At 33.4% G+C, this 26,934-nt stretch overlaps 2 protein-coding genes across 2 annotated transcripts; both read left to right on the top strand.

Moving 5' to 3' along the window:
- Positions 1-19,980: 19,980 nt before the first annotated feature.
- Positions 19,981-21,561, top strand: LOC132756634 (uncharacterized). The gene has a single exon (XM_060747753.1). It carries the CDS (start codon positions 19,981-19,983, stop codon positions 21,559-21,561), a length of 1,581 nt encoding a protein of 526 aa, XP_060603736.1.
- A 1,175-nt stretch (positions 21,562-22,736) lies between these two features.
- Positions 22,737-24,415, top strand: LOC132756638 (heavy metal-binding protein HIP-like). Its single transcript, XM_060747758.1, has 2 exons — positions 22,737-23,158; positions 23,681-24,415. Exons 1-2 carry the CDS (start codon positions 22,762-22,764, stop codon positions 24,094-24,096), a joined length of 813 nt encoding a protein of 270 aa, XP_060603741.1. The 5' UTR covers positions 22,737-22,761; the 3' UTR covers positions 24,097-24,415.
- Positions 24,416-26,934: the final 2,519 nt, after the last annotated feature.

Here is a 26,934-nt window from a genome sequence, read left to right as displayed (position 1 = left end):
ATTCATTCGATACAAGGAATGCCCACAATATATTGTTTTTTAACCCCTTCAAAATTTATTTAAATTCGTTCTATAACAAGTATTGCATTCCGGGTTCCATTTGCTTTTACAAACAGTAAAAATTTATCAAAAAATAAGCAAATATTATTTTAAATATTTTTGTTCTTTTTATTTGTTTTGAGGGGAGGTTGCTTAGACCCAAATCACATTTTAACATTTTGGCTAAATTAAAGATATAAGGCCCCCCGGGCATTTAAAATTAAAATTTGAAAAAACATTTCTTTTCCCTTTCCCATAATCACAAAAATTTTATGAACCAAATCAAATAAGTCACATAATTTTTAAAGGGGCATAGGACATTCCGACGTTCTCTCAACCCCTAAGGGGGAAAGGGCCCTCTTTAAAGCTAGAAAAAAAGAAGACAGTCATAAATCAGCATTAAACTTTAGTACAGGGTCATTTTCTACAAAAAAGGGCATACCTTGTCTTCCAAAAAAACTTTTTACACTTTGAATACAATGTCATGGAAATGAGCCTTTGAAAAATTCTTTTAAACATTTTAATTCCCCGTACTATTTTGTTGTGGGCCGGCCCAAAGTGTCAAAAAATTGACATTTCAAACCCCGAAATTAAAATAAAAAAAGGGGTTTTTGGAGGTAGTGGTTGAAGTAATCGGATAATTTTTAGGCTTACATGATTTACCCCTACATTTTGCATTTAAATTTTTTTTTTAGGCCTAAAACGGAAAAAAGCGCAAGCCCTTTCCCATCAATTTATTTTACCGAAATAAACACAAAAATTATCCACATGTTGGTGCCCTTTATGCATTTTAAATTTTGGGGTACTATTATCTGAAGGAGGCCCATAATAATATTGAAAAACCTTTGGCCCAACCCTTAAAAATACATCGTTCCCTACTACAACCTACATTTGCAAAATTTGTCACACCCGACACAAGGGGTTAACTGACCAAACAGGGTTTTTTTTTTCAATTTTTCCAAAAACTGCTGTTTTGGGGGTGCCCATCACTAAATAAAGGAAGTCAAATTTTTTATATAAATAAAAATTTATACAAAACCCTTTTGGACCTGTTTCCCAGTTAAATTTAAAACACTTTCCCAAAATTTTCAACAAAAACGCAAAATTTTACGCCAATTTTAAAAAAAAGGGTTTTAAATTGCAGAAAAAAGCAAAAAACTGCTCAAAAACCCTCCCATTTTAAGTTTAAAAAGTGTTTTACTTGAGGGAAAATTTTTAAAGGGAGAAAAAAGTTAAACATCCCCTTTGGGTGAACTGACGTAAACCATTTTATTTCCCTTTTTCGGAGTTTTTAGGGGTTTAAAATTCCGGGTGACGCTGTACAATATGGGGAAGGGTCCCCTTTTCCAGGTTTTTTTTAAATCCTTTAAATTTAATCAGAAATCCCCAAGGACAATTTATTCATTATCCGTTTTTTAACCCAAATTTTGGGAAAAAGGGGGAAAAAAATTTTGCTGGGTCCGGATACATTAAAAATACTATTTTTTAAAAATATAACCCTTTAAAAATTTTTTCTTACCCGAACTTTTTCCCAAGGGGGAAAGACGCGGTCCGTTTTCCCCGCTTTGAAATTTTAAATACATAGAACAAATTTGACAAATTTTAAAAATAACCTCTTACATTTAACATAGAATTTTTTTTTTCCATTTCCGTTAATACCCACGTCGCACATTTTCTTTGCATAAGAATTGGGGGCGTGAATCACGCATTGTATTCCCGGGAAATGAGCAGTGGGTAAATTACTTTTTAAAAAATTGCATTTTAGTTCCAACTTTTAAAAATAATTAATATTTAGCCGGCCATATAAATCTTTGGTATCGATGGAAAAATTTTAAATAAAAAAAATTGCATTTATTCTTTTTTTTCCATTCTTTTTGGGTAACGGGTTTTTGGGTACCGGGCACGTTTTAACGCAACACAAAGGTTAAAAGACAAACATTTTCCCGAAAATTTGGGGGGGGGGGTTAAAAAAAATCTTAACGGGCTAAGTTTTCCGGGGTTAAATGGGAAAGTTTTGGGGAAATTCACTGAATACCAAAAACAAGAAATGAAGATATAGTATTTGTGATTAAATTTAAAATTGGTTTTTAAAGATATTTTTACAAAAATCATTATTTTATACCAAAACTTTTTTTAAAAACTACGGGAAGGGAAAACCCCTGTTTTATTTTGTGAAAAAACCTTCCTTTTAAAAGGATTTATTTTTTTTTTGCCAAACGGGACCGACATTTTAAATTTAAAAACAATAGTTGGCCTTTTTAAATCGATACCTACAAAAAGAAGGGGAATATCGCAAAAAATAAAAGGACCTAAAAAATTTTAAAAAAGGGGGCTTTAACAAATAGCTTTGAAATTTTTTGGGCTTTCCCTAAAGAATTAAAAAAAAACCCTCGAAACCATTGTAAAAGCTTTTTAAAGGTGAAAACAAATAAGGAATAGTTTTAAAAAGAAAAAATTTTTATTTCTTTGTTGTTAATATCTTTTCCTTGGTTTCCTATTTTGGCTGTGCATTATTTTATTAAAATTTTGGGAAAATGTTCATAAAATTATTTACGAAGTTCTTTTCCCAAAACGTAATAAAAAAACATTTTCATCGAATCGTTCTTTTTAAAAACCCCAAAGACCTGAAAACCTTTCCAAATTTAAAAAACCTAGTAAATAACAAGTCCATTAAAGTAAAGAATCTTTTTATTTTTACTAAAAGGGAGGCAGGACCAAATTTGCATTTTTTTCCCTAGAAAAGGGCCCAAAAAACTACTAAAATATAAAAATATATTAAAGAAAGAAAATTAAATTTATTTGAATTAAATTGAACGGTTGAAAAAATTTTTTTAGCGCCGGGCCAGCAAAATTTTATTTTTTTAAAACCCTTTTCAATTTTTCCTCCCACCAAAAACATATATTTTTATTTATAATAACCCAAAATATACTGTTTAAGGGCAAAAAATAATTGATCTTTTGGGCGCCTAAAGTGAAAACAGTTTCTGAATTTTAAAATACTTACGGAAAATTACACGACCTTTATTTTTAATAAATAATATTTTGGGTTAGGGGATTTAAATTTTGAATAAAAATCTAAGAATGTGTTATTTAAAATTTCAAAAAGGTAAAGTTTATCAAAATTTATTTTTCCCAAATTTTGGGAAAACAGCTGAAAGAATTTTTTCACAGACTCGCAAAAAGTTTTAATTTAAACCTTTCGAACAGAATTTTGAACATCATAAAATAACTTTTATAAAAGATACATTTCACTGTTTAATAATATTGAAATGGAGAATAAAATGTTGGTTTTTTTATATATTGTGGGCAAATTTGTACCAATAGATTTTCATTTTCTTTGTCACATACATCAATAACAACTGAGGAACATAGACGCCGACCCCGGCATGGTGAATGCGAGTGTATCAATACAGAACGGATAAAAAAGGATATAAAGTTTATGGTGAAAAGACTTCCTGCCTTATTGGATAACGTAACTTACTTAGAAGAAAGCAAAAGCATTAAAAATAGACTCGTCGATATCACCCAGACTATTGACAATCAATGCCAGTGCACGGTTGAGGAAGAACTTTCAAAATTAAAAGAAGGAATCAATGCTAAACTAGAAAAAATGTTTTCAACACTAAACAATAGCAAATCGTGCGAATGCATAAATAAAACAAAATTAGGGAACGGTTTTTCAGCAATGGATTTTGAAATGCGCGAAGTTGATAAAAATATAAAACGTATAGGTATCTCTGTCGGAGCCCAAGATAATGATGGAAATAAAATCATAAACGTGATCTATTCCTTGACAGAGAAGAATTCAACTATAGACAATTGTGACTGTGTGAGACTAGAAGAAAACAACAAGGAAATTATAGACGGTCTTGGTCTTATTTCCGATCACTTAGATTCTGGTGTCCATGTCAATAGATGTGGTTGCAAATTTCAGTTGCAAAATCAAACAGATATCCTTATTGCAAAACAGAATTTAGTCATAGAAAAACTGCACAAACTAAAAGCAAATACCAATATGAATGACATCGATGTATCGAAAGCGGACATAAAAAAGATATGTAGCAAACCAGATACAATTAACACAATTCTATATAATAAAAACAAAAACAGTAAGTATTCTATTTGTTGTTTTTTTAGTCATAAGATTAGTTAGAATTCAGCCTATCAATTAAAGATGCATTGCTGTAAAACGACATAAAAATTGAGAACGCAGAAATGTTGCATGCTCGGGTTGGTCAAACCTGTTAATGGTTGTCTGTGGTAAATGAAAACTACCGTCCATAATCCTTAGCGCTGGTTTAATCAGTGATCAATATATAAATCGTAAAATTTTGAATGTTACATGTTTATGCTTTTGCAAGAAAAACAACAAAGTTATGCCTTCTGGTGAATACCAATGAATATCTTTGATAATAACTAAGCATTTGGATTTAATTAACATTGATAGCTTTTGTCGACATGATATTAAACTAACATCAATTTAACACAAGCATGTTTCCAAAACATCCATCTGTTATTACATTTACAGTACCTCCATGGAAAATACCAGAACAAGGACGTATATATACCTTTTGTTTGGAGAATGTATAGAAAAGTCTATGGTTTTCTTTGACGATTGGTTCAATGGCAACGCTTGGCGAGGAATGCCGCTTGATGTTAAGAAGTGTTTAATCGTTTTGTATTGCAAGAGGGGGCCAAATGAAATCAAGAATAAGTATAATCGATGAAACAGAAACTACAGGTACTAAAAGATTATTTTAGATCTGTGGAAATTGATGAAATATTAGCAAAAAGTTATGTACTTCTGATTTTATGTTCATATAAATGATCTTTTTCTTAAAATTTTACCTATTTAAATAGGCAATTATAGCATATTTATCCCAATTCAGTATGTTATAATGCTTTTAAAAAATGTCCATGCTCAACTTTGTTTCGAATCTATCAATTTAAGATGAAATATTTTATATGAGGGAAATACATTGCTAGTTTGCTGAAAGTTATACTCAAGTTCCTGAAAATATTCAAATGCCTGAAATCAAGGAGAGTGATAAGCTAGAGGTTAAGATGTTTTTCTGTTAATTAACAGATTGTCGATTCGATCCAAACTCCACGAACGACCACGTTTCTTTATATAGCACTATTTCCAGGAAGTGGTCTCAAACTCTGTTAATACGTTGCAAGAACATGTTTCATAAGCTTAAATGTGACGATGCCTTATCTAGTTAATTTCATTTATTGAACTATTTACTGGTCTGCATTTTTACAATGATTTAACAGTTTATTTTGTAAAAAATATACATCTGTATATATGCTGATGAAAGCAAATCAAATTGCATCCGTATATTTCTTGATTGATTTAAATAAGATGTTTCATATTTTCAAAAAGAAAGTGTCACTCATTATTATGCAAGTCACGTTAAAACTGCATACATTCAGATGAGTCAAAAATATTTTAAGAAAATAATCTGTAAAAAACATGTACCTAGATTTTAACACAGAGCTATGTAATAAAATGGCACAATGTAATTAATGGCTCAATTTGCCGCTTTTTCACCATATGTCTGCTTAGTGACTAACACAGTGAGGACTTACTTTGCATATTTAGGCTCTTATTGGTAATTTACGTGAATTGTATGTTAATTTACGTGAATTGTATTTAAGTGCCGTTTTCAATGTTTAAATTATTTTCTTTGTCCACACAACAATACTTTACTTTTTAAAATATTAAAAAAATAAAAATAAAATTATCATGAAAGTTAGCATGAATCTGGAGGCGTGCCGCTTTAAAATATTAGAACTTCCTTAAACCATCTAAATGCGACCGAAAACTTGTTTGAAATCAGGGGCGTACCTTGGCTTATTTTGAGTATAAACCAACTACAGTCCCTTGGGCCAAAGTGTCGTTACAACATGGTATTCAGGGGAAATCAGATGAAATGGTTTTTAAATTTTATCTTTATCTTTTATCTTATGAAAAGTAATAAATTTACAGATATTTGCTTGAAATCTGACGTGAAGATTGCTTTAATTAAATAATTTTTAAAAGTTATTTACCATTAGGAAAAAAACAGATCCAGATACCTCTATTGTAATCAATATGGTTAACTTTTTTTTCTTTTTTCTTTTTCAATAAACCTAAACATGAGATATAATCAAGGAAAATATTGCTTTAAATAGTATTTATCATAAGAAAAACAAAACATAGCCAGATATATCTATTTCAATCAAGATGTTAAAAACATTTTTGTTTCCATTCTTTCATTTCAACATACCAAAACATGAGATATAATCAAGGAAAATATATCGCTTTTGAAACGATATGTTTGACCATAAAACAACTTCAGCACAACAGATAAAATGTTTAAGTGTAAACATAATATATAGTACGAAAGCCTAATAGTTTCAAATAAAATATAAAAATAAAATTGCAACGGCGCTATTAACGCGAAAAAAGGCGTTACAACGCGAATCAAAAGGCGTAATTACGCGAATCAAAAGGCGTAATAACGTGAAAAAGCGTAGCAATGCAAATAAAGGCAAAGTTACGCTAATCGCAAATCCAAAGGCGTAATAACGTGAATAAAGGCGTTATAACTATAGCATCAAAACCACACCTAAAATTTATTAATATGCTATCATGAAGGTCTTTAAAAATAATAATTTTAGAAATGCATTATGTCAATTTTAGAGAATAATTGTTTTGAACAATTTTTCTTCAAGTTTACTCTTTAAAATTCATCCGATATATTTTAGTCATATTATTACTTAGTTGCCAAAACCTTAGAAAAAAAGATAAATAACATATAATTTTGTATCGCATACACATATTTACGAATGAACAGGATCATTACGGTTTATTTAAAGCAAGAGTGGAAATTATTTGAACGAAATTAAGGCTATAGAAAATCATCTAACTGGAATATCTGAGAAAATTGGCAATACATGTAAATGCAATTTATCAAGGGAATTTTCAGAACTAGAGGAAGAAACATATGTAAAGCTAGACAACATGCTTTTATTGTTAAAAGAAAGCGTTGCATTTGACTGTCTTGATGGTACAACATTTGAAAACAAAGTTTCGAAAGTACTAACTGGTCTTAATGAAATAATGAACAAGACTGAAAATATAAGTACCATTTTAAAAACTTCGGCTACAGAGGGAAATGAAATTATCGGTAAACTAGATATGTTGGAAAAGCAACTCTCATCTAAGGGCGATTGTAGCGGTCCTGAAGAAACTTACAACAAAATTATTAACAAAGTTGAAAACATAACTGATAGTTTGATCGCTGCTGTTGACTATAATATTTGTTCCTGTGAGAAGCAAATAGAGAATCAAACGGCTGTTCTCAGTGTAAAACAAAATTTGATCTCAGAAATAGTACAGGAGCTAAAACCAGCTTCACAACCTGTTGAAACCATGGCAACAAAAGAAGATATTGAAAGTATATGTAAAAAGTTAGAAAAAGTTATTGAAGGCTTTAAAATGGAACGTAAGTGCATGCTATTAATCTTAATCAATCTCAATTGCTAAAATCAAAGATAGATAGATCGAATATAGACTTGTGATTTTCTTTTTTTGTTAATATTTAGTACAAAGTAGTAATGTGCAGCTAATATACATAACCTTGAAGTACTTCAAGAAAGCATAAACCATGTATCTATTTATAATGAATTTCAACCATATGTATAATTTGCTCTCTTTCTTTATCTAAGAACCATGGAAAATACCAGATAAAGAACTATCAACAATTCCATGCAATGGTGGTGATGTTGAAAAGGCTATGTGTTACTAAGATGATTGGTTTGAGAATCAATCATGGCGGAGAATGCCTCAAGATGTTAAGAAATGCTTGATAGAATTGTACTGCATGGTACATTGGGTCAAATTTATAAAACAGAGCCATATTACAACTTTGAAATCAAAACTTGAGGTAAGAAACGCTTTCGAAGAATTATGTACGTAAGTCTGGTGGTAAAGGTGACAAACTTGCTTTCTACATAATAGGGAGTCTTTCTTTCGAATAGAGCACCAAAGTTCGACTCCTTTCGGTATTTTTTTACTCTTTAAAGTAGGTTACTATGTACAGCGAAATTCAACATCGGATAAATCCCTCATTAACTGTGTTCAAAATGATGATATAAAGGATATGACTGGAAACAATATACTTAGCTGAGGCTCATAGGCTGTAAAGGTATGAGAAGTTTTAAAAAGTATTGGTAGCGTTATACATAAGTCAGTTAAGTGGTATCCTAAACGATTCTTTAGCACAAGTATTTCATCTGGATGGAAGGTAAAATAGCGAAATGAAATCCTTACTTAACTTACATTTTTTGTTAAACTTGCACATGAATGAAAACTTGTACTGCATTCTAGAGAGCCATACAGTTTAATTCGCTTCTTCAGAAATAAGAAAAGAATGAAGGACACGGCCTTGGTCCTTCTTAAGTTTAGTGTTGTGTATAACACATTCTCAATTTACCGCGAATAGTTGTGTGTAATTTTATTATTGACATAGCCGGTGCATGATGCATTATCGCTAATGCTTATGAAAGCTTGACCTTCAATATTGACCTTCAAATTACATTTTGTACTTTAGATGGATAAAAGATTACACTGTGGAAGTTTCATGTTAACTAAATCTTACCGTTATTATTAATTTTTTTTAGCATTATGTAAGAAATTCACCTGTATTTGATTGATTTTTGAAATAGAGATGCAGTTTAGGAATGAATAAAAAAAAAAAGAAAAAAAAAAGATAGGGCACAGCACGAGTTGTGGGATTTTGCTTTTCCATACAAATGTCCTAAATTTGTTAAATCGATTAGACATATGTTTTTTCTTTTATTCTGATTCTTTTATTTGGACGCACAGATCGGACTGACAAACTATTAATTATTGTATATCTTGTTACCACGTGTTTGTATAAATGCAATAAATATTTTACAATATTAAAGATTTAGTGAATTTATCTTATTTGAGAATCTCCTGCTAAAAAGGCAATATAGTTTCTTCGACTACGGCTTCTCTAAATACATTGGGTTTCTTCTCAGCAAAAGCACCGAAAAGAGTCTACGATAACAATTTCTTTGGTGCTCTTTTCGGTAGAATAGATAGGATGCGACACTGCATTAGCTTTTTACATTGATCTAATTGGATAACCAATGAATGATGTCTAGTTTAATTTGCATTGATATTGAATCAAATTTATGAAAATGTTATCTCAGGAAGAATATTTGTGTGACAAATGAGTAAAATGTTAGGTTGTTTTAATTTCTTTTCACTATTGCTAAAATGATGATATTATTTGATTGACGTGTCATTACATATACTGTAAATTGCAATTTTAAAACAGATTTGACATATTTGACAAAATTTAGTGTATGTATGTATGTATGTATGTATGTATGTATGTATGTATGCATGCATGCATGTGAAAGATAGAGTAATAATAACACCGCAATTTTTAATATGTAGGTTGGCGACTGGAAAATGGCAGCTGCTGCATTAAAAAGAACAAAATGGGCAAGGAAGCAGAATCGAAATGGGGCAGCAAGGATCATTTCTAAACTAGAGAAAATAGATGAAAAAATCATACCATCGCCATTAAATGGCTAACATTGACTTGAAAGAATAAGGAACAATATACAACAAAATGCCAAAAAATTATACTCTTCTGTTATTTTTTTTAACTTGTTAAACTCATTATTAGATGCTTTCCTTGTGTATATTCACAATTTGATGGGTTTTTATTTATCATTCAAATTGTATGTTCGCTGTTTGTGATAGAATTTTACGAAAATAATGGAAGCAATTCAATTAAACAGAATAACAGTCTCATGTAAATTTCATTTTAATTTGCTTTTCCCTTATATTATAGGCCCTACGTCGTCTTTACAAACGGATGAAGAGATTCGTAACATAACAGAAGGACTTTTATCTATGTTGCTATGGCAGGCTTAGGATACAAGTGACTACGACTCGAGAAATATTTAGTGTGCATAACAGATTGATCCATTAAAAAGTCCCTTCTCTTATTATATAAGAACGTACTCATAAATTATGATATGAACTTATTGCAAAGAAAGAGATAAACAATGCAAGCTTATCTACAAATATCTTACTTAAAATATTTAGCGTTCAATGACAACATATATGACCCATACCACCAGTGCAGACCAAGATCAGTCGGTACATTTATACCATACAATCATTGTCTGAACTGTTCGCAATTCAGTCACCACCTAGTTTGTAATTTTCCTGAAACAGATGAATGGTTTTTATTCCATATTAAAAAACGGACAATTTCTTCAATGATTTTAGAAAAAAATAAACAACAATAATTATTATAAGAAACGAAGCAAAACTTATGTCAAGTAGAGCATTTCGAAGTGTAACCTCCCCAATTTAAAGATGTTTGCTAACATATTTTTTTTTATGAGAGTCAAGGCGAACTGTTGAAAAAAAAGTATTTATAGATTACAACAAGAAATAACTATTTTGCTACGTTAAATTCAAAATTTGCTTCATTTTGAAGATATTATTTAGTCTAGGTTAACGCAACCAAAATGATGGCTAAATTGTCATGAACTTTTAAATAAAATTATGTCACAGATTAACATTATGCGTCCACAAATACTGTAAAATAAAAACTGAATATCGATGAATATTCTTTAATAGCATATTTGCTGCATATTTTAGGAAGAAAAGAAAATCATCACACATATGAAAGCTAAAACAGATATAACCCGAAGCACGCCAGATTTACATGACGACGTTATGTCGTCACAATCTAAACAACGTTGAACAAAGCGTTAAGTTAAACTGTCGTTAAACTTTCACTCACCTAAAAAAGTTCCCTTAGAGCTTGCACACAATACACCAAGGATATGGGGCAAAATGTGCCATAAAGTTCCATAGTTGATGCCTGTAACTTGTACAATATAGTGCAGCGACTGTCATCTTCAATTTAAATCCTCGACAACGTCACATACGTCGGCATTTTTTACTGAGTGTTGCCCGTGACGTTGAAGAAATAATATCGGTTTTAGCGGTGTTAATCGGCTATTTAACACCGGTTTGGAGTTTTGAAGCGTAGGAATTGACCACGAAAGCCGTAGGCCTGAGAGTTATTTTTTTTCGCATCAAAACATGTCCGTCATCCGATATTAAAGGCCTATTTAAACTAAAACAAATATATGTTAGAATAACATTTTGAGCCATTGGGGTTTTTGGACAAATAATAATAATAATAATAATAATAATAATAATAATAATAATAATAATAATAATAATAATAATAATGATTATAATTATAATTATAATAATAATAATGATAAGAAAAATATCTTTGTTTAGAGAAATATACAACAGTAATTATACATATCTTATTTTGATTAAGACCTTCAGAAATGGAAAAAGAACACACCAGAACATGCATATAGGGGCAAAAAATATAATGTATATATGTAATTTCTAAAATTAGATAACTATTTTTCCCCAAAGTGCAGCCGCGCGACCAATTTAGTGTTGTAAATACGTACTAGTAAATTTTAACCGGCTAAGTGTTTTAAATTTTTTTTTATAAACTGTCGATTTACTAGACTGATTAACAGTTTGCCGATTTACCAAAGTAAATTCATTTGAAATACTGCATATTGGACAAAAAATAATTTTAAACACTAATATAATTTGTTTTATGTCTTGTCCATAAAACAATATCTTTTCGTGAGCTAAATCGTAAATTGTATATTTTGTTTCACGATTTAATAATACTGCACAATTACAATCTTTGACTTTAATACAATTGTTTCTTAGCTTAAAAAGAAAAGATATTATCGTCTAGGGTATAAATTAAAAATAAATTATATTCTACGAGGGTTGTCCAAAAAATTCGTGCACTGCAGTTATTATCGTGAGAGTTATTGATAGAAAAACATAAATTATATATCACTTGAAAGGGAAATCTGTCTCAAATAAGAAAACAAAAGAAAAACAAAAGAAAAAAACGTGTAACCGGCATGTCGTGAAAACGAATCCTCATACAGTTACCATGGTAACGTAATACCGGCGCACGACAAAAAAATTGGTTTTGTATATTACTTTGATGCATCACGGTATTTTTTAAAAACTAAATATAAACGTTAAAATTCAGTGAAAAGTGCGTGTATGTATTCCTTACGTCACTACAAAATATGACTTTATTTTCCCTATTGTAACGGTTGTAAACAAACATTTTTGTGTGGTCGTCAATACTGTAATAACGTGAAATTGTCAGTCGCTAAACGTCTGGAAATAAGGACGATCATTAAATTTTGTGCAAATATTAGTAAAACACCAACAGATACCTACAAAGAACTTAAAAGGGCAAGTGTGACAAGTTCAGTGTTACGAAGGCTGGTTTTTAAATGGCACAAACGCTCTGTAGAAGGGCGAGAGTCGATAGACGATGACAACCGATCAAGCAGATGTCCGTCCGTAATGCCGGCGCATGTGACGAGGGTTGTCCCATATATTCGTGCACTAGTTGAATTTGTACGTTTCATAAGAACAATAAAAACTACAAAATGCTTTGTATCAATCATTTCTCTATTGACAGTAAAACAAATTATAACATAAATAACAAATGCCACTTTACAAGCAACAAACAATTAATACAATTACAGTAATGAACTAACCCATTTTTTTTGTCGCGCGCCGGTTGCATGGCTTTTTCTTTTGTTTTCTTATTTGAGACAGATTTCCCATTCAAATGATTTATAATTCATTTGTTTTTATTAATAACTATCACGACAATAACTGAAGTGCACGAATTTTTGGACAACCCTCGTATCAATAGATACATTTATTTAGAGTTTGATTTTACTGATGTTACAGATTTATAACACTATGCTCAATTTTGTTGTTACATTTAAACATATAACAATGAACTGTTTATGCAGCTTGCCTCCAGATTCGTGCTATTTATCATGAATATTATTAAAAAGTTTTTCAAAGTAAAACATTGTAAAGTAAATAAAACAATGTAATTTACAGATTGCACAATTTCAATGGCACTAATAGTTGAAATAGTGAATTCGTGAAGTTGAAATAGTGAATTCGTGAAGTTGAAATCGTGAATTCGTGAAGTTGAAGTCATGAATTCACGAAGTTGAATTCGTGAAGTTGAAATCGTGAATTCATGAAGTTTAAATCGTGAATTCGTGAAGTTGAAATCGTGAATTCATGAAGTTGAAATCGTGAATTCGTGAAGTTGAAATCGTGAATTCACAAAGTTGAATTCGTGAAGTTGAAATCGTGAATTCATGACGTTGAAATCGTGAATTCGTGAAGCTGAAATCGTGAATTCATGAAGTTGAAATCGTGAATTCGTGAAGTTGAAGTCGTGAATTCATGAAGCTGAATCATGAATTCGCGAATTCCGTATTTTGAAAACGGGAATGCACGAAGTTTAAAGTGTGAATTCATGAATATGAAATCGGGAATTCATTAAGTTGAAATGGCCCTACCGGTCTTTCGTACACATAACATATAAGGTGTCACCCCGGTACGGAATTAGACCCAGCCCGTTGTAGTCTAGAAAGTAGTTCTTTTAAATTTTGAAATGGCCTATTTCAAGTCATCTTAATTGATACTGGTTATATTTTAAGTATATCTTTAGTAATTATGTACATGAAGTTTCATTTCTGAGTACTTTAAAGGTTGTTTTTGATGTATTTTTGCAGGATTTCATTTCTGGGTGGAAGGTTTCATGAGGCACTATGCACAAGAATACACACCAGTTACTATTTGGAATATTCTATAGTGATTACAGAAATTAAAAGCTGCAGAAAAACTCCAAGGGCTAATGTATTATTTTTTGTGCTAAATTTACTTGGACTGCATTGGTGTTTAAAGAAATGTTCATTAAGTTTCGGTACCGGATTTGCTTTGTCCAGAATTTAGCCTTAAATGTGATGGATTTACTATAGGATATATGGGTCGAAAATTCAGTGGGCCGTCTCCTAAATGAAACAGGTTAAAATGGGATTTCTAAGGAACTACTTGGATTAAAGTGATGAAACTTCACCTACTGGTAATGTTTGTGGCTAGCAATCTGAATTTAAAAGGATGACAGTCAGGTTTGTATATTTCAAATTTTATTTAAAAATTAAATTTTGACAATTTAAAATCTGCCACTTTCTATTGATGTTGTCTCCCCTTGCCATAAGACACCATTTGCTTCACTCCATTTGCATGCATTTCGTTGACCACAATACGGAAGTGGTTACACAAGAAGTAGTGCCTATGTTTGATGCTGAATATTAATGAAATATTGAATGAAAGACTTAGCAAAAAAGTCATAATTTAAGAAAGGGGATTAAAATTATTGACAGATTGAAATTTGAAATAATTTCATATGTTATAGTAAGCAAAATGAACATTATTGACATGGGTGTACTGCCTGTTTGCAGCCAACTTGACAGCATATTTTCATGCGCACATCATTTAGGTGAAGTTTTTGAATTGTCAACAAAAATAAGTGAATGGTGTTTGTTTCGACTTCTCGAAAATTGCAATTTCATTTCGGGTCAGTATATATAGAACGTAAAGTAGAAATAACTGTGGTCATATGTCATTCAGTGCTATAGAAACAGTGCTATATTGTCATTATTAAAGCTGTTACAGAGTAATTTCATTTGATAATCATATTGAAATAGATAAATAGAACTGAAATTGACATAATATGTATTTGACAGTCAGGGATATTGTAATTTGTATATGTAGCTTTGAACTTTATTTCATTGTGCATGTTGTGTATAAGTGTAATACATAGGCCTATAGATATAACATAATCCTGTTGGGAGTGCAAGTGGCAAATAAGAAATTGCACTAGTCTATAGTGAGTTGCAACAGTGATGATAATGTTGTTGTTGTTGTTTTCACTTGATTGGTGGGGGGGTATTTGTTTTTTCTTCGCAGTTGTCATGTTTACAAATGGCAAAAATATGCTCTCCCGTTTCGACCGGCAATCAGGTCATCATCAGACATTCTGCCATGAATGTGACGGGGCTTATTTTCACCATAACTCAGTTGAAATAACATTGCACAGCCACATAAATTCCTGGAAGCACTACTTTGAAGGGCCTGCTGCATCAAGTTGTCCTTTGTGGTACTCGTCATTGTACTGGCCTTCACTTCTCGCAAGGTGGTACATGTGTTCTAGTTTTGCCCGTGTTTCTTTTCTTTTCATCTTAAATTGTCTTGTTTTTTGGTAATGCTTATGCCTTTGAAGTCTTTTTGATGCTGATTTTAGATATCGAAGTGGTCTTGGTGATAGGGAGTGTCCTGTTATACTTCGGACCTTTTTCTCAACAGAAACTTGCAGTGAATTGTTTAACTGCAGAGTTTTTGAAGCTAAGCTGCCCGCAAAATTCCTCGAAAAGTTGATTTCTTTAGGCAGGGTGGATAACACAGATCTGTTAAAACTTTCGCACTTCTGTGTTGAAGTGTTGCTTGTCACACTTTTGATGGCGTACTCACTTAGGCGTATTTCCAGAATAGCGGATAATAGCTCACGGTCATTTCTTGTCAATTCTAGGTGATGAATACCATGTGTGGGTAGATAGGAAGAGTTATACCACCAATCACCAACATTTCCTACACCGGAACAAACTAGGGATTCCTCTGGACAGAACTTACAGCTACCAGCATAACACTCTAATGTAGCTATACGGATTGTCGGTAAGGTATGTAAATTTCCTTCGAGACCATTTTTTTTTAGGCGAAGTTTTTCTATAATAGCACTGCATTTAGCCTTAATATCCTTAGCAAAAGCTCTAATAGCTTGTTGTCTTGCACTGCCAGATAGGGTTTTTCCTTAAAACATTGTTGGGCTCCAATTTGAAGCTCTTGCCTTTATTACTTGGCGACTGCCTAAATGATAGGGGTCAGCTTGACGAGCTACTTTCCACGCATTTCCAAGCTTGTCATAAAAATCAGTCATCCCGAGATGAGCTTTCGTATCTCCATCAGTGGTCAGTGTGCAAACCAGAATATTTTCTTTTGAAAGCTGCTCAGCAATGTCATAAGCCATCTTTCTTTCAGAATGAGGCTGCATATACTGCATTGTTGCAGTACAATCAAAATGGCCTGGACAATTGACTTCAAAGCCCTTGTTCCGCATGTATGCTCCAGTCCAGCAAAGTTTGTTTTGTACTGCTAACCCAATTATGTAGTTATAGCTTGTATGGTTTTCAATGGCAACACCATAAGCCTGTGAAGCTGCCTGGCCAGGTTTGTATGAAGAAACCATTCTGGCTGCATTATAGCGGCCATCAAACGATAAGTCGAGATGGTTCGGATTTGGTTTGTGAAGACTCTTATTGTGCTGAACAACAAGCTTCCTCTTCTCAGTCATATCGGCATTATTTAATTGTACAGTGTTGAGGCTTGCTGTGTTTGTTAAATTTTGCATATAACTTCTACTAGGTGCAGGAATATCCATTGTAGTGAACAGCAGGTTAACCTTTTCTATTCCAATAGCTGTGTCTTGCAGTGCGGACGCCACTAACATGTTGATAGCAGCTGCTTGACTACCCGGGCACTTATTGAATGTCTCCATTTTGCTAGATACAAATTGGCAGGATAAGCACTTAAATTGCAGCCTAGAACCCAGTCCAGGTTTTTGTTCACAGTGTAATTTGATGTTTAATTTATCACATTTTTGAGCACTGTGCTCTTCATAAACTTTGTTCATCATAGCAATTTGCTTATCTAAATTGATCACTCTATTCCCTTGCGGTTCACTGTCATCTTTCTTTTGCAGACTTTTCTGTGAGCGAAGCACTGGTTTTGAGGAATTTTGTGCCTGATTTTGGCTGAGATGTAAGCAAGAACTACTGTTGGTTTGTTCCTCAGCATTCAAGTGAGGAGGTAAAATCTTGTGTCCTTTCTTGAAAGTTCCACTGTTAAGGCGTCTCTTTCCCATTGTAAAATAATATTTTTAAGAGTATGATGGGCTTGAAGAGTATATTTGATTTAATACTTCCTATTCAATTATTTGAATTAATTGCCTTGTTCTACAACAATTTTAAAGGCCTTATCTGAGTGATAATTTACTTACAAAAGACCATATATAGTACTATGGTAATAGAGATTGTTATCTTTACATGTTTATAGATGGTATTAACAAAGAGTGTAGTCTGTGTATGTATATACTTTGCTTTGTTTACTAATACATTTAAGTAAAAGTCTTAATCAGGAAGTTTTATAGCAATTTTTAGGGAAAAAATCATTATAATGGCAAACTTTATGCCCATTTTTCACTATTTCAAACTTAAATTTTAAGCTTTTTTTAAAGAAAAAATGGATAAATTTTACCATTTTATACAAACAAGGTATAATTCATGCACAGAAAACCTGTACAATATTGGCCAACAACAAAAAACTTTATTTCATCGCCATAGTGTAGTCAGGTACGGTTTGTCAGCGTACGGTATGGTACGGACATATACAGAACATTATTGTTAAAGAGTTGTTCCCCTTTGTATTACATGTACGCCATTTGTTGCCGATTCTTTAGGCAATATTAATAAACTACAAAACTCATATATTTGTGTGTTTCTATACCGTTAAACCATACTGGCGTGGTGGCAGCAGGAAAAGGACTCACTCTCAATCTGCAACCCAGTAATTTGCGGACACTGTTGTGGACATTTCACGTCAAAATAAGTGCAAAAAAAACGGATAGTTCTACTCTACTGCGTAGTGACAAAACACATAAACATTTACAATAATGGCTCAAGTACGTGCACCCAAGCAATGGTGTTTGACCAAACAAGAAACTATTACATCGTTCGAGTCTTGGAGACAAAATTTACAATATACTTTGTCCCTGGATCCCAATTTTGCACCGTTCCTAGTTGAGGGATTTCAGTGGGAGCGAAAAACAAACACAAACCCAGAACGCGGATTTACTGATGATGGCGAATCAGTTCCTGAGGCAAAGAGGCGCACAGCTGCACAAAAAGTGATTTATCTAGAACTCATGTTAGGGCAAATTGCAAACTTCTGCCCAATAATTTCTCGTAACACTATCGTGAAAAATGCAACGTCAATAAAAACTATTTGGCAGACAATTCGTTTACATTTCGGATTCCAGTCAACAGGAGCACATTTTCTGGATTTTGACAGTATACAACTTCAACCAGGAGAGAGACCAGAGGATTTATACCAGCGTTTATCAAGTTTTATCGAAGATAACACATTAAAGAAAGATGGTGGCCTATCTCATATGGGAACTGTACCAGATGAAGACGAAGAGATTACCCCAACAGTCGAAAACTTGGTTGTATTAACATGGTTGAGATTGATAGACAATCGTTTGCCGGCACTAGTAAAACAGCGCTACGGAACAGAACTTCGTTCAAGGACTTTAGCCACACTTAAGCCTGAAATTTCTCTCGCTTTAGACAGTTTGCTAGACGAAATACATGCCGTAGCTGATGCAAAAGTCATGCGTTCTGCTTTTAAAGGTTCTAAAGACAACGGAAAATTTCGATCAATCTCTCGTGCCACCCCCTCGTGCCCCTTATGTAAACAAGCTGGCCGAAGATCATTCAATCATTTTCTCAGCAAATGCAAATTCTTACCTGAGGAAGACAAGCGTTACCTTTCAAGTGTTCGTCAAACTGTCTCGGACGAAACTGCGGGGGATCCGGAAATCGATCAAGAGTCTTACGAAGATGACAATCAGCAATCTCAATGCTATGGTATACATTCGGCTACTTCTAGACGTGTAAGCACCAAACAGTCTCCAACATTAAAAACATTTTATAAACATTTTCCTCTGAATGTTACCCTAGATACTGGAGCAGAAATCAACATGTTGAAATTGTCTGTTGCACACTATATGGGAAGTACCTATTAAGAAAAGCAATCAACGTGCACTCCAGGCAGATGGTTCCACCCAATTAAAGGTGGCTGGCGAGACACATATAGTTCTTACTCGTGGCGAACAGAGTTTAACTGTTGAGGCATTAGTGGTTGAAAACTTAGATGTGGATTTACTTGGTGGAATACCTTTCATGGCAACAAATGACATTATGGTTAGACCTGCAAAGCAACAAATTGTTATTCATGGTTCTGATACAGTGTTTTATGCACCAGAGGTACCTGACTCGGTTTCTCACAGTGTTCGAAGGACCCAAGCTTTTGTCCTTAGGTCAAGTTCCAATATGTCTTCAATTACATGGCCGGGATCTTACCTGGAGGTCACTTTGCCAGACAACATTGATCCAGATGGCACACTTGCCATAGAGCCCAAGTTCGGAGCATCCAGTAACAAACAATGGCCACTTCCACAAGTTATTGAAGCAGTGTCTGGTAAAGTAAGACTACTGAATTCAACGACCAATCCCATCCATGTGCATAAAAATGAACATGTTTGTCAAGCTCGCCACACTGTTGACTCTTATGATGCAAAAGTTCAAGACTTTCAAGACACACCCCTGGTTCGTACTTGTCATGTCAAGATGACTACCAATAATCATTTCTCTGATACGGTATCAGTTGACCCAGATGCTATACTACCTGCAAATACTCGCCAGTGTTTCCAGAACATCTTAGAGCAATATGATAGACTGATAGTGTATTTGATAAGACTCTGTCTGGATATAATGGTTTTTCTGGGCCATTCAAAGCAGTTGTTAACATGGGCCCTGTTCAACCACCTCAGCGTAAAGGACGCCTACCTCAATATGCAAGAGATAAGTTAGTTGAGCTACAAGAACACTTCGATGATTTAGAACAGCAAGGAGTGTTTTCGCGCCCAGAAGATATCCCAATTACAGTTGAATACTTAAACCCTTCTTTCTTGGTAAAAAAAAGGTCAGGGAGGTTTTCGGTTGGTCACAGCGTTTGCTGATGTTGGTCGTTATGCTAAACCTCAGCCTTCACTCATGCCAGACGTAGACACTATACTTCGTACAATAGGTCAATGGACATACATAATAGTAACTGACCTAACAAGCGCATTCTACCAAATTCCTTTGTCGAAGGAGTCCATGAAGTATTGCGGAGTAGCGACACCTTACAAAGGCATACGTGTTTATACAAGATCTGCCATGGGTATGCCAGGCTCAGAAACGGCATTGGAAGAACTCATGTGTCGTGTGCTAGGTGATTTATTGCAAGAAGGTGTTGTGGCGAAACTTGCAGATGATTTGTACATCGGTGGAAACACTACAGACGAAGTCCTTGCCAATTGGACCCGTGTATTAGATGCTTTACAGAAAAACAACTTGAAACTGAAGCCCACAAAAACCATCATATGTCCAAGATCCACTACGATCCTTGGATGGATATGGTCCCAAGGAAAATTTTCAGCAAGCCCCCATCGTATAGCTTCTCTTTCGGCTTGTCCACCCCTTCAAACTGTCCATGGGTTACGATCATACATTGGCGCTTACAAGGTGTTGGGTCGTGTTCTACCTGGTTGTTCGCAATTGATAGCTCCACTCGACAACATTACAGCTGGTGGGAACTCTTCAGACAAAATCGTTTGGGATGAAGCCTCACTTAAACATTTTCAAAACACTCAGTCAGCACTAAATTCAAACAAGTCAATTGTCCTTCCTAGACCTACAGACCAACTTTGGATAGTCACTGATGGGTCAGTCAAGAAACGTGGCATTGGCGCTACATTATACGTTACGCGGCATGGCAAGCTGTTACTCGCTGGATTCTTCAGTGCCAAGTTACGAAAACACCAGGTCACTTGGTTACCTTGTGAGATAGAGGCTCTTGGCATTGCAGCCGCAGTCAAGCACTTCAGTCCATACATTATACAGTCCAGTCAGCAGACGTGTGTGCTAACAGACAGTAAACCGTGTGTTCAAGCAATTGATAAGTTATGTAGAGGCGAGTTTTCTGCTAGTCCAAGAGTGACATCCTTTCTTTCTGTTGTTAGCCGATATCAAGTACATGTTAAACATCTTGCTGGTTCTGCCAATGTCCCATCCGATTTTTCCAGCCGCAACGCACCAGAATGTGAAAACCCCACTTGCCAAATATGTACATTTATTCATATCACTGAGGATTCTGTTGTTAGAGCGATTAACATAGAGGACGTACTTAACAGTAAGAGCCGCTTACCATTCACATCCAGATCAGCTTGGAAAGATATTCAGTCAGAGTGCCCAGACCTTAGACGCGTTCATTCACATTTATTACAAGGCACTAGGCCTTCAAAGAAACTAACAAATGTTAAAGATGTCAAACGTTACCTCAACTCTGTATCTATTGCCAAGGATGGTATACTTGTCGTAAAACATACTGATCCTCTTGTGTCTTCGGTTGACCTAATTGTCGTACCCAGATCTGCCATTGATGGTCTTATCACCGCCTTGCATATCAAACTTGACCATCCATCAAAAAATCAAATACTACAGGTTTTGAAGAGACATTTTTATGCCTTGGACATGAGCCAAGCAGTTGAAAGAGTTGAAAATCTGTCTTCTATTTCTGAAGATATGTTATAATTTGTAATGCCATTTTTTTATCTAAAATTCTGTTGGCCGAGCTTGATTTTCCGCAAAGTGGTCACCCTTTAAGAAATGCTCCTGTATCAATGTGAAATGTAAGAGACATTGATTTCTTGATTAATATTACTTGTTCAACATAAAATTACCAAAAAATGTGTGTAAATGTTCTTTTAACTGAAATTTTATGTTCATTTAGGTGTCACCCCGGTACGGAATTAGACCCAGCCCGTTGTAGTCTAGAAAGTAGTTCTTTTAAATTTTGAAATGGCCTATTTCAAGTCATCTTAATTGATACTGGTTATATTTTAAGTATATCTTTAGTAATTATGTACATGAAGTTTCATTTCTGAGTACTTTAAAGGTTGTTTTTGATGTATTTTTGCAGGATTTCATTTCTGGGTGGAAGGTTTCATGAGGCACTATGCACAAGAATACACACCAGTTACTATTTGGAATATTCTATAGTGATTACAGAAATTAAAAGCTGCAGAAAAACTCCAAGGGCTAATGTATTATTTTTTGTGCTAAATTTACTTGGACTGCATTGGTGTTTAAAGAAATGTTCATTAAGTTTCGGTACCGGATTTGCTTTGTCCAGAATTTAGCCTTAAATGTGATGGATTTACTATAGGATATATGGGTCGAAAATTCAGTGGGCCGTCTCCATAAATTATTTCTTGCATCTTGATTTTTTTCTCAAAATCTTAGAACATTTTTCTTACTTTTGATTTAATTGAAATATTTTTGCTCATCTGCAGCCATGCAGCTTTAAAGATATTTTACGTTATATGATATAACCGTATTCGTCTAAGGTAAACTCAACAATTTGCTAAATGTTGTTTAAAATAATAAATTAAAACAGTCAGCAATATATTACTTATACATTTAAATTTGCCTTTATAAAGAAATATCCCAGTTTGAGAGGTTTTGACATCTTTTTACTCATTTTGTTTCAACGCTTCTAAATAAGTTTTAATTCTTATTGTATTTTAAGTGGCGCCTTATGATATCTTCTCATCGTTCTTTTGTTTTATTCTTGCGTGTTAACTGCTACTTTATATTACTTTAAACGCAGATAGAATAGAAGAAATAACAATATCCGAAACAATAATTTCCTTCTGTCGGTTTCGTATTTAACATTTAAATAGAAAAGCTTGTAAAGGGAAGAAATAGTTCATTCTACACAAAGACGCTAATATGGCCGGACATATGATCTTTGCTTCTGTTCTCATAGCTGCTAGTATGGTACATTTTTCGGTAGCGACTGAAGAAATGTGCTCAAAATTTTCGTATGAAAAGGAAATTATTGCAAACATGCTTAAAATGGAACTCAAAGTTGAAAAAATGGAACAAGAAGTCAAGAAAAGAAACGAAGATATTGTAACAATGCTTGACACTCAGAAGAAGGAAATGGAGAAGTTTGCAAATGACTATAAAAATCTTCGAGATATTCTTGTAGTTGTGATGGAAAACAAAACTGCAGCTGTTAACTCTTTTCTTGAGGATAAAGCGGTAAACGTATTAGACGACAAAATAGCAGAAGTTGATGATGCGTTGAAAATAATGACCAGAAAGGTTGATGATGTATTAAAAGGTAATTACATATATGCTTAATTATGAGCTTTACAAATGAGAGATATTCCTGTTGTTGTCATTGAAAACAAAGCGGTAGAAGTCAAATTGTTTCTTAAAAGCAAAGAGACGAATAGAGCAAATGGTCTGGATGACAAAATAGCAGAGGTTGAAGATGCATTGAAAAAGAAAACTTGAAAGGTTGATGCATATTCAAAAGGAATATAGTAACATAATCCCTGTCTCCTTGGGCATTTTTATGTTTTAAAAACAATATTTCGTATTATTACATAACAGCGACATCGACATAAGTATTACAATTCACGTGGTTAAAAACTGATAGATGACATAAACTATGTAATAAAAATGAATGATGATTTCAAAATTTTCATTTAAAATCTTGGGAGAGAAATGTGTCAGTTTCTATACTTTCTACAAGTGAATAAACAAATCTTTTTACTTGATAATGAATATGTTTTTTTTAACTATACTTTAGCTTGTCTTGTTAGACTTTAATATTGCTATCTCTTTCGTTACCTTTCAGGCGTTGTTGAAAAATATCAGAATGTCTCTACTGTGGCATTTTCAGCAGCTGCATCCAAATCTCAAAACAAGCCTAGAGATCACCAAATCATTCTTTTCGATTCGATTCAGACGAACATTGGTGACGCATACAATGTCAACTCCGGTCAATTTACAGCACCTGTAGCCGGGACCTACGTGTTCACTTGCAGCTTATTTTCTGGGGTTAATGTCGAGTTTTGGGCTTATATTGCTGTAAACAAAACTCCAAAAGCCCTTTTGAACGAGAGAGGGACTGATGGTCGACATGGAATGGCAAGCCAAACACTGATTGCACACTTGAATCCGGGGGACGTTGTTACTGTGAATACGAACTACGGTGGCGGGTCAATAAATGGGGGCAAATATTCCACTTTTAGTGGTTTCTTGCTTCGATAGGAGTCATTTATCATCGCCTACTTTGGCAAATATCTCATATACAATAACATCTAATACTGTGTATTTAAATATGTTTATTGCTTTGTATAAAAATAATTTCGGTCTCAGCGGTGTTAATCACCAATTTAACACCGGTTTGGAATGTTGGTGCGAAGGAATTGACCACGAAAGCCGTAGGCCTGAGTAGTAAATTCATTTGGATCAAAACGAAAAACGGAGTTAAATAGGCTCAAACCAATATTATTTTGATCTTAACATGACAAAATAAGGGTACAAATCACTTATGCTATTTTTTCAAGTCTGCCGATATCGTATTGTGCTGTTTTATTTCGCACCTAAGGTTTAAAAAAATCACCTTAATTATTTTACAAGAATTATTTTATCCACTTTTCAACAATTGAAACTTACGTGTTTCTATTCAAACCAAAATCAACTGATGCATTGATAAAACCTGTGGCGTTAGTGTTAGATGTTATTTTAGTATCATGTGAAAAGAAAGCTAAAAAAAAACGGAACATATCAATAAAAACGACTTATTTTTGTTGAATTAAATAAAGTATTTGTGTATAGATCTTAAAGGAGAGAAAACATGTATAACCTCTAGCACCCCCAACAACAACAATATAAACAAAACAATTGTATATACATATAGTCAATAGCTAGTGTTTACTGGCACTTTAACACCCGTTTTTCTTCTTCTTTGGGTATAGTGATAAAAACATAAGGCATGCTAGAATTTTTCTTTACTTACTATTACAGTATCAATGTAACGTAAGAGCTGCTGCATTGCATCTGAATTATTCAGTCTATTTACTAACGAGAACTAGTCTACTATGGAAGTAATGGAATTATCGTGTTTTATGCCTAAACACGCGGCGGCTAATAGATATATGCATTCGTCCATTCAGCAATTGGGAAAATTTAAGTCATGTTTTTGCTATTCTTTTTTATTTTTAATAAATTCACGCTATTTTCAAATTTTCTAATATTTTTTTAAACCTTTTCTGATGTACAACATTGCTTTAAGGAATTAACTAAAGTGATAGTGCCAGTGATTACCATACCAATCATTTCATTTTCACTTGTTATCCAATTTGTTTTGCTTCAACCAGACCTTTCAATCTTTGTCGCAAAAAACACACATTTTCAGACACGGCATTACTTTGTGAATTTATGCAGTAGGTTCTACTTTTTCACAAAATATTCATCTTAATCTTTAAACAACAAGCACATACCAAGAACATGAAGAAAAATTGATTTTGTGCTTCAACTGTAAAAGAGAACAATTGTCAAGGCTGATTTTGTACATTACCTGTGACTGTTCACATCATTTGGTGGCGTCTTTGATGCGCTTCATCAACATTTAACTTGTTACCCTTTAATTTCAATTTTCACAACTGCGCAAATCTAAACAGGCAATTTGTTAAGTTAGTATTATATGGAAGGGATTATCCGCCAGTTCACCTACTATGCTTAATGGCATTCCAATTTTCGTTTTCACTTTTGCGATAGTGATTTCGATGTTAGATTTTGGTTATTTTCAAGACTTTATTTCGTATCTTTATAATTATAAAGGTATTTTGCAATATATCTTTGTTATAAGTTAATTCTATTTTTATACACGTTTTTCTTGTTTCATTCTGAAAATTGGTATGATTTCCCTTAAAATATATTTTATACATTTTAATTCAAAATCACACATTAAAATCAACATTAGGTAATCAAAACAATCGAATCATCATTCGCAGTATAAAATGATGTTTAACATTGACTCATTAAAACAAAACCGTCTTCATAACAATATTGACGTTATCTAAAAATGAAGCGGGGAACCAATTTTTGTAGTGAGTTTTTCTTACGACAGAGGTCGCTGTTTAATACTAACTGATCCCTCTCGGTGCTGACGTAAAAATCACCTCATGGAAAAGATCCGATCAAACATCGTGATGGTCAGACACTCACATTGATATTTCCATAGACTTTTATTATAAGAAATGGTCCCTAATCCTACCTTCAAATTGAATTTTCATGCTAAAGAGGTGATTTTTCTAGCAGAAGGAAATGCTTAGCACATAAAAATGTTCCTTTTATATAGAGGTAGCCAACCAAATTTTTTGCTAAATGACTTAAAGGAGGATTACCCCCCATTTCATTGAAATATTCTGCTGATCGCAGGACTGACATTTACTTTTTATAAATGCAAATATCCTAGTCAAAATTATCACAGAGACTCATGAAATGTTTCATTTTCTTCAGAAAACAATGTTTTGTTACTTTTTAAATTAGTTTTTATACTTAAAGATACCCCAGTTTCATCCAATCACTTCGTGTATAAATTGAGTCATACGTTTTTCCATGCACCTTTTCAGCCAGTCAGCCGTGTTACAATGCGATACCCTGACCTAATACCCTGCCTTGAAAAAAGCTATTACTAGCTCTATAAACAACAAAAACGAACATGTTCTCTCTTGCATAATGCGCAACATATCATTTTTATAACTAATTTTTGAAGATCTTTGAGAAAAGGTATGCATGTGGCATACTGTATGCGGCGGATTTTGAGATATTTTGCCTCAAACTTGGCCTTTTTACTAAACGTTATATATAGGGAGAAATATTTGGTAATCATTAACCTCCACATGATCACATTGATTAGGTAGCACTCCACACTAAATTTCAAGTTTCTGCCGTCAATGTCTTACAAGCAATATGTCTGATAAATCTGATCCCAAACTACACAACCTGGAAAAAGTAAACACATTTTGTTAAGAACATATATGTCATAACATTGCAAATCTATAATCTTGAATTGAATGTGCAGACAGTCTTTTGTCTATC

This window comes from Ruditapes philippinarum, unplaced genomic scaffold (assembly GCF_026571515.1).
Source record: "Ruditapes philippinarum isolate M1 unplaced genomic scaffold, ASM2657151v2 ctg5822_1_1_1_1, whole genome shotgun sequence".
NCBI lineage: Eukaryota > Metazoa > Mollusca > Bivalvia > Venerida > Veneridae > Ruditapes > Ruditapes philippinarum.
The sequence above is the reverse complement of the archived record's forward strand: the minus strand, read 5'-3'. Positions and strand labels throughout refer to the sequence as shown.